Source organism: Neomonachus schauinslandi, chromosome 8 (genome assembly GCF_002201575.2).
Source record: "Neomonachus schauinslandi chromosome 8, ASM220157v2, whole genome shotgun sequence".
NCBI classification, from domain to species: Eukaryota; Metazoa; Chordata; class Mammalia; order Carnivora; family Phocidae; genus Neomonachus; species Neomonachus schauinslandi.
In genome coordinates this window covers 110434878-110446899 of record NC_058410.1, presented here as the reverse complement: position 1 = coordinate 110446899, position 12022 = coordinate 110434878, and the positions used below count along the sequence as shown (strand labels likewise).

General features: G+C 42.1%; 1 protein-coding gene across 1 annotated transcript in view; it reads right to left on the bottom strand.

Annotated features, from left to right (window-relative positions):
- KIF6 (kinesin family member 6) overlaps positions 1-12022 on the bottom strand; it is a 430038-nt gene that overhangs the window by 83686 nt on the left and 334330 nt on the right. Inside the window, exon 15 of the mRNA XM_044917220.1 lies at positions 9703-9758. Within this exon, the coding sequence (XP_044773155.1) occupies positions 9703-9758 (56 nt within the window). The remainder of the gene's footprint in view (positions 1-9702; positions 9759-12022) is intronic.

The following is a 12022-nucleotide window of genomic DNA, read 5'->3' as shown; positions in this document are numbered from 1 at the left end:
GCAGCGCAAAAGCTTTTTATCTTGATGAAGTCCCAATAGTTCATTTTTGCCCTTGCTTCCCTTGCCTTTGGCGATGTTTCTAGGAAGAAGTTGCTTTGGCTGAGGTCAAAGAGGTTGCTGCCTGTGTTCTCCTTTAGGATTTTGATGGACTCCTGTCTCACATTGAGGTCTTTCAACCATTTGGAGTCTATTTTTGTGTGTGGTGGAAGGAAATGGTCCAGTTTCATTCTTCTGCATGTGGCTATCCAATTTTCCCAACACCATTTGTTGAAGAGACTGTCTTTTTTCCATTGGACATTCTTTCCTGCTTTGTCAAAGATTAGTTGACCATAGAGTTGAGGGTCCATGTCTGGGCTTTCTATTCTGTTCCATTGATCTATGTGTCTGTTTTTGTGCCAGTACCATGCTGTCTTGATGATGACAGCTTTGTAATAGAGCTGGAAGTCCGGAATTGTGATGCCGCTGGCTTTGCTTTTCAATATTCCTCTGGCTATGCGGGGTCTTTTCTGGTTCCATACAAATTTTAGGATTATTTGTTCCATTTCTTTGAAAAAAGTGGATGGTATTTTGATGGGGATTGCATTGAATGTGTAGATTGCTCTAGGTAGCATTGACATCTTCACAATATTTGTTCTTCCAATCCATGAGCATGGAAGGTTTTTCCATTTCTTTGTGTCTTCCTCAATTTCTTTCATGAGTATTTTCTAGTTTTCTGAGTACAGATCCTTTGTCTCTTTGGTTAGATTTATTCCTAGGTATCTTATGGTTTTGGGTGCAATTGTAAATGGGATTGACTCCTTAATTTCTCTTTCTTCTGTCTTGTTGTTGGTGTATAGGAATGCCACTGATTTCTGTGCACTGATTTTATATCCTGCCACTTTATTGAATTCCTGTATGAGTTCTAGCAGTTTTGGGGTGGAGTCTTTGGGGTTTTCCACACAAAGTATCATAACATCTGCAAAGAGTGAGAGTTTGACTTCTTCTTTGCCGATTTGGATGCCTTTTATTTCTTTTTGTTGTCTGATTGCTGTGGCTAGGACTTCCAATACGATGTTGAATAGCAGTGGTGATAGTGGACATCCCTGCCGCGTTCCTGACCTTAGGGGGAAAGCTCTCAGTTTTTCCCCATTGAGAATGATATTCGCTGTAGGTTTTTCATAGATGGCTTTTATGATATTGAGGTATGTACGCTCTATGCCTATACTCTGAAGAGTTTTGATCAAGAAAGGATGCTGTACTTTGTCAAAAGCTTTTTCTGCATCTATTGAGAGGATCATATGATTCTTGTTCTTTCTTTTGTTAATGTATTGTATCACATTGATTGATTTGCGGATGTTGAACCAACCTTGCAGCCCAGGGATAAATCCCACTTGGTCATGGTGAATAATCCTTTTAATGTACTGTTGGATCCTACTGGCTAGTATTTTGGTGAGAATTTTTGCATCCATGTTCATCAAGGATATTGGTCTGTAATTCTCCTTTTTGATGGGGTCTTTGTCTGGTTTGGGGATCAAGGTAATGGTGGCCTCATAAAACGAGTTTGGAAGTTTTCCTTCCATTTCTATTTTTTGGAACAGTTTCAGAAGAATAGGTATTAATTCTTCTTGAAATGTTTGGTAGAATTCCCCTGGGAAGCCATCTGGCCCTGGGCTTTTGTTTTTTGGGAGAATTTTGATGACTGCTTCAATTTCCTTAGTGGTTATAGGTCTGTTCAGGTTTTCTATTTCTTCCTGGTTCGGTTGTGGTAGTTGATACATCTCTAGGAATGCATCCATTTCTTCCAGGTTATCGAATTTGCTGGCATAGAGTTGCTCATAATATGTTCTTATAATTGTTTGTATTTCTTTGGTGTTGATTGTGATCTCTCCTCTTTCAGTCATGATTTTGTTGATTTGGGTCATTTCCCTTCTCTTTTGGATAAGTCTGGCCAGGGGTTTATCAATCTTGTTAATTCTTTCAAAGAACCAGCTCCTAGTTTCGTTGATCTGTTCTACTGTTCTTTTAGTTTCTATTTCATTGATTTCTGCTCTGATCTTTATTATTTCTCTTCTCCTGTTGGGTTTAGGCTTTATTTGCTGTTTTTTCTCTAACTCCTTTAGGTGTAGGGTTAGGTTGTGTACTTGAGACCTTTCTTGTTTCTTGAGAAAAGCTTGTATTGCTATATACTTTCCTCTTAGGACTGCCTTTGCTGCATCCCAAAGATTTTGAATAGTTGTGTTTTCATTTTCATTGGTTTCCATGAATTTTTTTTTAATTCTTCTTTAATTTCCTGGTTGACCCATTCATTCTTCAGTAGGATGCTCTTTAGCCTCCATGTATTTGAGTTCTTTCCGACTTTCCTCTTGTGATTGAGTTCTAGTTTCAAAGCATGTGGTCTGAAAATAGGCAGGGAATGATCCCAATCTTTTGGTACCGGTTGCGACCTGATTTATGACCTAGGATGTGATCGATTCTGGAGAATGTTCCATGGGCACTAGAGAAGAATTTGTATTCCGTTGCTTTGGGATGGAATGTTCTGAATATGTCTGTGAAGTCCATTTGGTCCAGTGTGTCATTTAAAGTCTTTATTTCCTTGTTGATCTTTTGCTTAGACGATCTGTCCATTTCAGTGAGGGGGGTGTTAAAGTCCCCCACTATTATTGTATTGTTGTCGATGTGTTTCTTTGCTTTTGTTATTAATTGCCTTATATAATTGGCTGCTCCCATGTTAGGGGCATAGATATTTACAATTGTTAGATCTTCTTGTTGGATAGATCCTTTAAGTAGGATATAATGTCCTTCCTCATCTCTTATTACAGTCTTTGGTTTAAAATCTGATTTGTCTGATATAAGGATTGCCACCTCAGCTTTCTTTTGGTGTCCATTAGCATGGTAAATGGTTTTCCACCCCCTCACTTTCAATCTGGGGGTGTCTTTGGTTCTAAAATGAGTCTCTTGCAGACAGCATATTGATGGGTCTTGTTTTTTAATCCCGTCTGATAGCCTGTGTCTTTTGATTGGGGCATTTAGCCCATTTACATTCAGGGTAACTATTGAAAGATAGGAATTTAGTGTCATTGTATTGCCTGTAAGGTGACTGTTACCATATATTGTCTGTGTTCCTTTCTGGTCTATGTTGCTTTTAGGGTCTCTCTTTGCTTAGAGGACCCCCTCAAGATTTCCTGTAGGGCTGGTTTTGTGTTTGCAAATTCCTTTAGTTTTTGTTTGTCCTGGAAGCTTTTTATCTCTCCTTCAATTTTCAATGACAACCTAGCTGGATATAGTATTCTTGGCTGCTTATTTTTCTCGTTTAGTGCTCTGAATATATCCTGCCAGTCCTTTCTGGCCTGCCAGGTCTCTGTGGATAGGTCTGTTGCCAATCTAATGTTTCTACCATTGTAGGTTACATATCTCTTCTCCCGAGCTGCTTTCAGGATTTTCTCTTTGTCTATGAGACTCGTAAGTTTTACTATTAGATGTCGGGGTGTTGACCTATTTTTATTGATTTTGAGAGGGGTTCTCTGTGCAGAAGCACTGATACTTAAAACTAGCTTTTTGAATTCCCCATGCACAGCTTTCTTTTTTATAGGATACATCACTTTAACTGTTACCTTTTCTCATAGGCCCTACAATTTGTTCCTGTACAGATATCTGTTTCAAACCACAGACACACTTCTGAAGGGTCTGTAGTGAACTTGGTTGTTGTGTGCCCAGCATTTCTTCCTTTGGAGAAAGTTAACTCTTCAGTTCCTTATAAATCTTGTTCAGTATGTGGTGCAGGCGGGTTAAGCCCCCGTCTGAGGAATGGGCGGAGCCATCCAGGTCCAGCCAATCAAAGTGTTTCATTCCCCTTGGATGGAGGGATTGCTTTAGAGATGGGCACATGACTTAAGCCAGGCTAAGCATCCTCCCTCCAGGGGCTTTTTGCCAACATTTGGATGCCTTTTATTTCTTTTTGTTGTCTGATTGCTGTGGCTAGGACTTCCAATACTATGTTGAGTAGCAGTGGTGATAGTGGACATCGCATTTACTGGGATTATGAATTCCACAGACCATGTAAACTGAGAGCTTTCAGAGCTACCTTGTCACTAAATGGGGTGAGGCCGTCAGGGAACTTAGTCAAGTAGCACTGATAGATGGAAGGGGGAGGGGGAGGAGGAGGAAGAAAAGGAAGAAGAGGAGGAAGAGGAGGAAGAGGAGGAGGGAAAGAAGGGTACATGTGAAGCCAACTGTACTCCTGGGGCTTGCAGGTTACACGAGACAGTAAATTTCCTTTTATCCTTATAGCCAAACATCCTGGCCAATACAAGTTGACCACAAATTAATTGAATTTTTTGATAAGTGTAGTTTAAAGAAAAATCACACAAATACTCTAAAGCACAGACAGAGCTTGTTATTTAAAATAAACACGTGGCAAATTGTTTCATAAAGCCAAAGATCTACTCATCCCCTCAGCTGCTCTTCTCTGAACCATCTCTCTTCCCATAGAGCAAAAGCAATGTGCACATGGAAATGCTGGGCAGAGTGAAAGTCTTGGTTTCTGCTTTTCTTAGTTTTGAGAATAGAATATTTTTCCACTTGGTGGTAACACATTTTTATTTTGTGGTCACTGATGTTTTCTACGCCTGCCCTTAATCAGGTTTTCTCTGGTGCTTATTGGTGACTGTTTGCATGAAGCAAAAGTACTTCATGACACCCATTCCTACTAAACCTCATCTAAGTTAATTCTTTGAATTCTCTCATGTTTCCTGAAGCATCACTAAACCCACTCAGCTGGAATTATATGGAGTCTGAAAATACAACCCTGCTATTCTATTTTCCAAACCACTGAAGAGGATGGTTGAAACCCATGTGGGACACTGACTCCTATCAGGGCTGTTGCAAGTCCATAGCATATCTTTCTGCAAACCAGAAAAAGTCATCCCTTCCTAAGGGCAGACACAAGCCAGGACTGGTGTATGTGGAAATGAGAGCAATGGCAGGCTGTGTTTCAGGCGCCACCCGCCCCTGCAACAGAGCCCCAAAAGGCACAAGACGACCTATCATTAATCATGTTACAAAGACCCTTTTCATCTTCTTGAGCTGTGTGTGCAGGAGCTAGGGTGTAGTTTGAGTCTTTTGTTGGGTATGCTGGATAAAGGCCAAAGATTCAGGAGACCTAAGTAACAGCAGAGTGAAATTTTAAACTCAGAAGAAAATGTCAAAGTCAGATAAATCTGAATTTACGGAGATCATAAACTGTATTTAAAAGTTCTGCAGTTGGACAGAAATGGAATTTGATTGCAACTTAGTCACACAGCAGGCAACTTCACTGAAACTCCATTTTTTTAAATCTGCAAAATAAAGATAATTCTCTATTTCATAGAACCTAGATTATGTCAATGGTAAGACTCATCTTCATTCCAGAAGTTTGTAAAAGGTGAAAAGATGTCCAAATGTATCTTGATTTCAGAAGCGTTAAGACTAAAAATTGTAATCTAGAATATACAACATAAGGTAATACTCCTGCCCCCCCTATAGGTCATGGCTCTTCTTTGCGAGGATTAAATGAGATAGTGTATGTCAAGGTTTGGCACGGTGCAGTCAGTGCTTAATACATGGTGGAAACTGTTGGTGGGGTGGTTGTTAATTGGGACTAGTGACAAAGAGTAACAAAAGATATACTTAATTCAGGTCTTCATGATCCAGCAAAATGACCTGGATGTCATCTTTCCCCTACTCCCGGATAAGCTACTAGAAGCCATCATGCACCAACAGGTCCAGAAGCAAACCTCAAGGGAAGATCCAAGTACAGAAAGGCACACAACTGAAAATCATCCTATTTACCCTGCTGATGGAGACCTGGATCTGAGAAATGATTTTCCCGATGCCCAAATATGTAAGAGAAACATTTTATTAAAGAGTGTTGTTCAAATGGGGGGAGGGGTGGCTGGGGTCCTTTGAATGCAGAGTAGGAGAAAGAAACTTCCAGAGTGTTTTGTTAGCTTTCTAGTGTTTGGTGTTTCCCTTCACCTTCCACTAACAGCTACAGCTATTACATTTCCTGTGACTTGTGAATTGATTACTGATTGGCCCACTAGTGAAAACCCTTCTTATGTGGCATCCTGTGATGTTTGTTTTCATTTAGGCCTGGAGGGGTCGGTGGAGGATGAAGAGGTGCCAGTCAAGCTCTTTCCCCTGCCTCCAAAGCAGCTGGCTCCTGCACTGGTCTAGGGGTGGGACTTATGCCAAAGGACAGCCCTTCATTGTTCCTTGTTGCCAAAGACAATGCTGCCAGGGGTAGAACATTGATGTAGAAGAAGGAATGCCAGAATTCTAGAAGTGAAAAGTGGTCTGGTTGATGCAGTCTACTTCTTTCCCCCCAGTTTGGGCTAAATGGCATTTTTAGAGATATGATGAATGGAAGCAGGGCATATGTGAATGTGTCAAATACACAGCCCACGTGATGAAAAGCAGTCTAATGCTCTTGTGTATGGGACATGTAAGTACAACGAAACACCTCTCCTACAGAAACAAAGACTCTACTTTTTTCGGGGAGATTCTAAATTGGCTATTTCTTCCATTTCTGATTTCAACTGATTTGACATCAGAATTGATGTAAATGGTGTACAGAGAAGGACAGAAAGGGACTTGGTGGCAAGAGTTTATCTCCCTAGTTTGGGTTGGCTTATTACAAGAAACGGAAATAACATGGACGTTTTGGTTGACTTATTATGCCATGTAAAATGAGATATTATGTGGTTATAACTGAATTGTTAGCCTTTAGGAACTTTTGAGGACAAAACTCAAGTGATAGTTCTAGATCACAATGTCAGAGAAAAACAAATTACCCAGGAAGGAACCTGAACTTGAAACACATGGGCTGGTTGATCTGTAGTTCACAAATACAGTTTTCATTTCCTCTCTGCAGGCCAATTCCATGTGCACTCCACAGCATCCCATTCCTGCCTCAGGGTTCAGAGGCAGGATGTGGCACAGTTTGGGAGTGGAGCTGGGTCACCATCCACACATGTGATGGTACATCTGTGCCAAGCTCCCACCTCCTGACTCTTAGATTCACTAAGTCTAAGATTTCAGTCCCTGGGGACTGAAAATTCCACTTGATTTAATTTCTCCCTAGGAAAAATTGCACTTAGAAAGGTCACAAATCTCCTGAAGCCAGTTTCCTTCAAGATTGCCTTGGAGATTTTAAATTTAAATGTGTGTACAAGTTCCACCTTATACTTCCTTAATCTTAGCCTTGTCTCTGACACGCTGTGATGGTGGGTGACTTCCTGGCGTCAAGCACCATGAAAGCTTGTTCAGTAATGAAGCTGAGTCTCAGTGACCCACCTTGCCTGGGCCCCCTGGATCCAAAGCATGTTAGGAAGACGGTGGCCCGGGGATGGGTCTGAGTCTGCTCTTCCATCGGGTGAAGGAAGAGGGACATTGGCACAATTAGCACCACTAAACTAGCTACTTTCTCGGTAGCAGTGAATGCTTGAATCTCAACACTGCTATGAGCTCTGCTTGTTATGATCCAGAAAACACAAAGGGCCACTTGCCCAGGGTTTCTGCTAGCATTTCTGGACCCTTTGTGTGTCTAGATCATCCTCTCTGAGAGCTAAATTAGAGCCCTCACACCCTCGGACTCTGGCTCTTGGGCAGGGCACAACCCGCAGAGCTGTAGGGCAGCCTCTAACTTGCCTTCTCTTGAGAATGTGGCCGACCGGATCCATACACATACAATATTGCACCCAAACTATGAAGAATTCAGAATTATTTGTGACAACCACCTGTACTCCAAGTGAAAAACTATATTGGTATATAGGCCATTGGTGTCTTTCATCATGAGTCTATTTCATTAGTGTTGGAATGAACACTTTGGTTTTATTTTGGTTGAGAGAGTTAGATATTTTTCAAGAGCAAAACTTTGTTACTTTCTGGGGAGAAGCAGTTCATAAAAGGTCTTTCCCTCTTATCCCTCCAGGGATAAAAACAGACCACTGGGTCCTTTGAGTCTCACAAGGCTGACAAGTCTTGGCCCTGGATGCACTGAAGCCTGCTTCCCGTACCCTCCCTCCCTTCCTTACAAGCCACCCAGCCAGGTGGGCCAGCACGGTCCTGCTGCTGGGCCTAGGCTGCTCCTCAGCCCTGAAGTCCTGGCACTGACGATGGGGCACTGACCTAGAACCAATTTCCTTATTAGTTTGGGTCACTAACCCCTCTGAGAATCAGACAAACTATGGATATTATCTCCAGAAAAATGTACACACCCTTAACACCCAGGTTTTTGCTTTTTTTTTTTTTTTCATGTAGTTTTAGGGGTTTGGGAATCCAGGTCAAGAAAGGAGTTTGTAATTTGTTTTTTGCCAGGGTTCCTTCTGGCAGCCTGATGAAACCATGGACCCTCTCGCAGAATGATGATTTTTTGGGTGCATAGAATGAAAAAAAACATTGGATTTTAAGAGAAATCAGTTATCCTGAAATAGTTATCTAAAATTTAAAACTTTTTGTGATACAGAAATATCTATAAGCTTTTATATAAATGCATTAAATAATAAGATCTAATGGTGAGTCTGATAACTACCATAATTTTGAAGTCCTAATGAATATAAAAGATATTTTATGATATCTGCCACACTGGGCTGTGAAATGAAAATGTCTGTAATTTCCATGGGTGACAGGTGTTGCTAGTCCTACTGGGGTCAGCTGCCTCCATTCATCACTGAAAATATGCTATATTGCAGTTAGAGGTTGGTGAAAATAAGGGCTCATTCCCCCCCCCCCCCATCTGAGTTCCTAGATCTTAGGTTAAGAACCCTGGAGATTATAGAGATTCTCTGTACGGTGCTGGGCATGGCTCAGGGCCCAGTTGCCTCAGGCGGCAGAGGAGAACGTGTGACTCCTCTTTAGAGATTGAGTGCCTGAAGCTGTTGTAATTTTCCATATTCTGTAGGAAAAGCCAAAGGGGACACTCACAGTGGCTTTTGTCTTGTCCTCACTTATGAGAGGAGGAAGATAGGAACAAGGGAGATAGATGCAGAAAGTCAGCTTTTCTGGCAAGAGGCAAAGGCACAAGGGTCCCCTCTGCAGAGCCGCCTCAGCCTGGGAGACACCCTGGGTGTCTTCTAGCTTGGGATGAAGGCAACATTTTCCTCACACTTTGACAAAAATATGAGGCATATTTTTACCGAGTTTGCCTCCTGCCTTAACCTCATTTTTCCAGGGATGCTCACCTAAGTGGCGGAGCCCCACTGGGCACCTATGTCCTGGGAAGGCACAGAGGCTCATTTTCCTTCTCCTCCTCCCACTGGCTTATTGAGTGGTGCTGAAAAATGCAAAATGCACGCCTGTGCCCCAAATGCTAAGTATAAGCTTTGGGAGTGTGTGTAGAAGTGTTCCACAGCACTTGAAAATACAAAACGTCACTGTAGTCTTGCCTTTGTGTCTAGTTGAGCTATTGTTGAGGAACACCGGGGGCAAAGCAAAACTTTCTCATTGGGATGCTAGAGCTCAGGCCTGCATGAGGATGAAAAGTTCAAGTTCTAGACAAAAGAAAACACTTTTCCTGATGGATGGTAGGGGAGATGACAAACTTCCAAGGAAAGGCGCTCTCAAAGCAGCTTCCTTGGCAGGGATGTCTTGAAACTCAGCTTCATGGTTATTTGGAGGGACATCATGACCTGATTTTTACCAAGAAAATGGTCTGTGAAAAAGGCTCACAGAATATCATCTGCTTACCAATTTTACTTCTTGTTTCATTTATACTTTCTCCCAGGGCCTTCGCTTCAGAAAATCTGCAGGGGGGAAAAAAAAGAATTTGTCGTTTTCAGTTTATCCCAAATTATGCTTTAAAAATAATAGATTCCTGAGAACTCTCTAAAATAATTTAAAACTTTATGGAAAGACGTAAAAGAAGATCTAAATAAATGACATATAGTGGGCTTAAATATAGAGCTAAAATTTATATTAATTACTGGTATCATGAATTTTTACTTCTCTATCCAGCACAGAATATTCATCCTCATATTCTGTAATTTATGATTTGCAATTTTGAGTGTTTTAGGATGCAAGGGTACTGGAATAAAGCATGGCTGTAAGACTTTTGTACCCTGCCCTTCTCTATTAATCACAGTACCAAGATCCTATAGTTATAGTTGAGAATACATGCTTACTATAACTTAAATAACATTTTTTCTTCCTGATTATAAAGTAACAGGTCAGAGGCTGGCCAACTGTGGCTGGTCGTGAGACACATCCAGGTCACCACCTACTGCTGTAAATAAAGTTGTAATGGACCACAGTCACTGCGATTCATGTAGACATTGTCTATGGCTGCTTTCAGGTCGCGTAGGCAGAGCTGAGTAGTTGTGACAAAGATTGTGCATCCTGCGAAGCTGAAAGTATTTACTATCTGACCCTTGACAGAAGAAGGTTACTGACTCCTGTTGTATATGATGTTAAATCACATTTTGAAAGTATGAAAACAGAAAAAAATCCCTAATAACCCCTCCCCAGAAATCAGCACATTTTGATCTTCATTCAGTCTTTTTTCTACTCCATTTTTATAGAATTAAGATCGTACCATCCATATGATTTTGTTCTTTGGTTATTTTTCACTTAACAGTACGAATCCCTCCACACGTCATTAGAAACTTGTCCATTGTCTTTGATGGCTGTCTACTAGTCCGCCAGATGGTTGTGCTGATGTTTACTTAATGACTCCTATATATTTTCCAACAAATATGTATGAGATGCCCGCTGAGAGCCCAATTTTGTGCTGGCAAAGCGGTGTAGGATCTGGCCTATGTGAGAAACATGCAGTCTGGTCCCCTATAAATGGGGAGCCCTTAGGAAATGTCAGTCTTTCCCTTCTCCTCTCTGCCATGGAATTTAAAGGGCAACTGAAAGGCTATGAAACAAATCCATAATAAGTGGCTACAGTAAATCATTGTGCTACCGTGGATGACTGTGGCTAAGTCACTGGAGTATGACTAGGGAGGGGCCTGTCCATGAGTGGAGAGTAGGCAGGAAAGCTTCATGTACAAGGTAGGATTGACCTGGCTTTTATGGATGCATAGGACATGTTAGAAAACTCTACCTACCATCATGCTTCATTAACTATCAACACTGGGCCAATTTGATTTTAACAATCGCCTCTCTCCGCGTTCCCTCCCCACCGCCCCAAATCTTTCTGGATCCCAGTAAATCCCAGGTATCATGTTGTTTCGTCTCTAAGCTCTTTAGTGGTGTACGATTTTGTTAGAGGAGGTGGGAAGAGGAGGGCATTCCAGGCAGGGGAACGTGGACAGAGGCCAGAATGCTGTGATGGCCGGCCCTGTGCTTGATGGAGGAGAAGTGTGAATTATGTCACCGCTATTTTCCTAGTCTGGCTGCTTGGCCTGTGACTGTAGATGGGAAGTTTCCAAAGAAGGGGACTAAATTTCCTCTCACTGTTAGGTTTCTTGGGACTCCACCCCAGCTCCCTTATTAGGGTGTTCAGGCTTGTGACAGATTTATGGATTGTTCTCTTCAGCTAGGGCCTGTCACCTTCGGGAGAGAAATGCAGTCCCATTTGATGCCATTCAGACTGAATTCAGTTCAGCAGACATTCAGGTAAGTCCCTGTGCTGGGCTCTGTGGGCTTACACTGGCCTTTGCCTATGGGGCAGGCGGCATCTGAGGTGTGGTCCAGGCCACTCAGAAGATGAGGGCTATTTTCATCCTGTAAGTTCTACAAAGCCAGGGGACTATAACTGTCTGATTGTTGGCTGTGTCCATCCCCAGCACCTAGGACTCCACAGGGCTTGACAATCCTTCATTGCTCGGTGAACGACTCCTCTTAGTCCCTGTTCTTGCAGAATTCACTCACCCATTTGGATTCTTGAGAATAAAGAAGATATGAGAGCAAGGCTGCAGAACTGCTGAATGGAGGAAACCAGAGTAGAGAAAGAAAAGGGGAAGATAGTGAGGTAGAACAGGCAGTCTTCACAGCAGCTGTTCAGAGAAGCCCCAGTGGGGGGCCTGGGCTGGGGCTGGAGCCCCCCCAGCCTCGGCAGTGC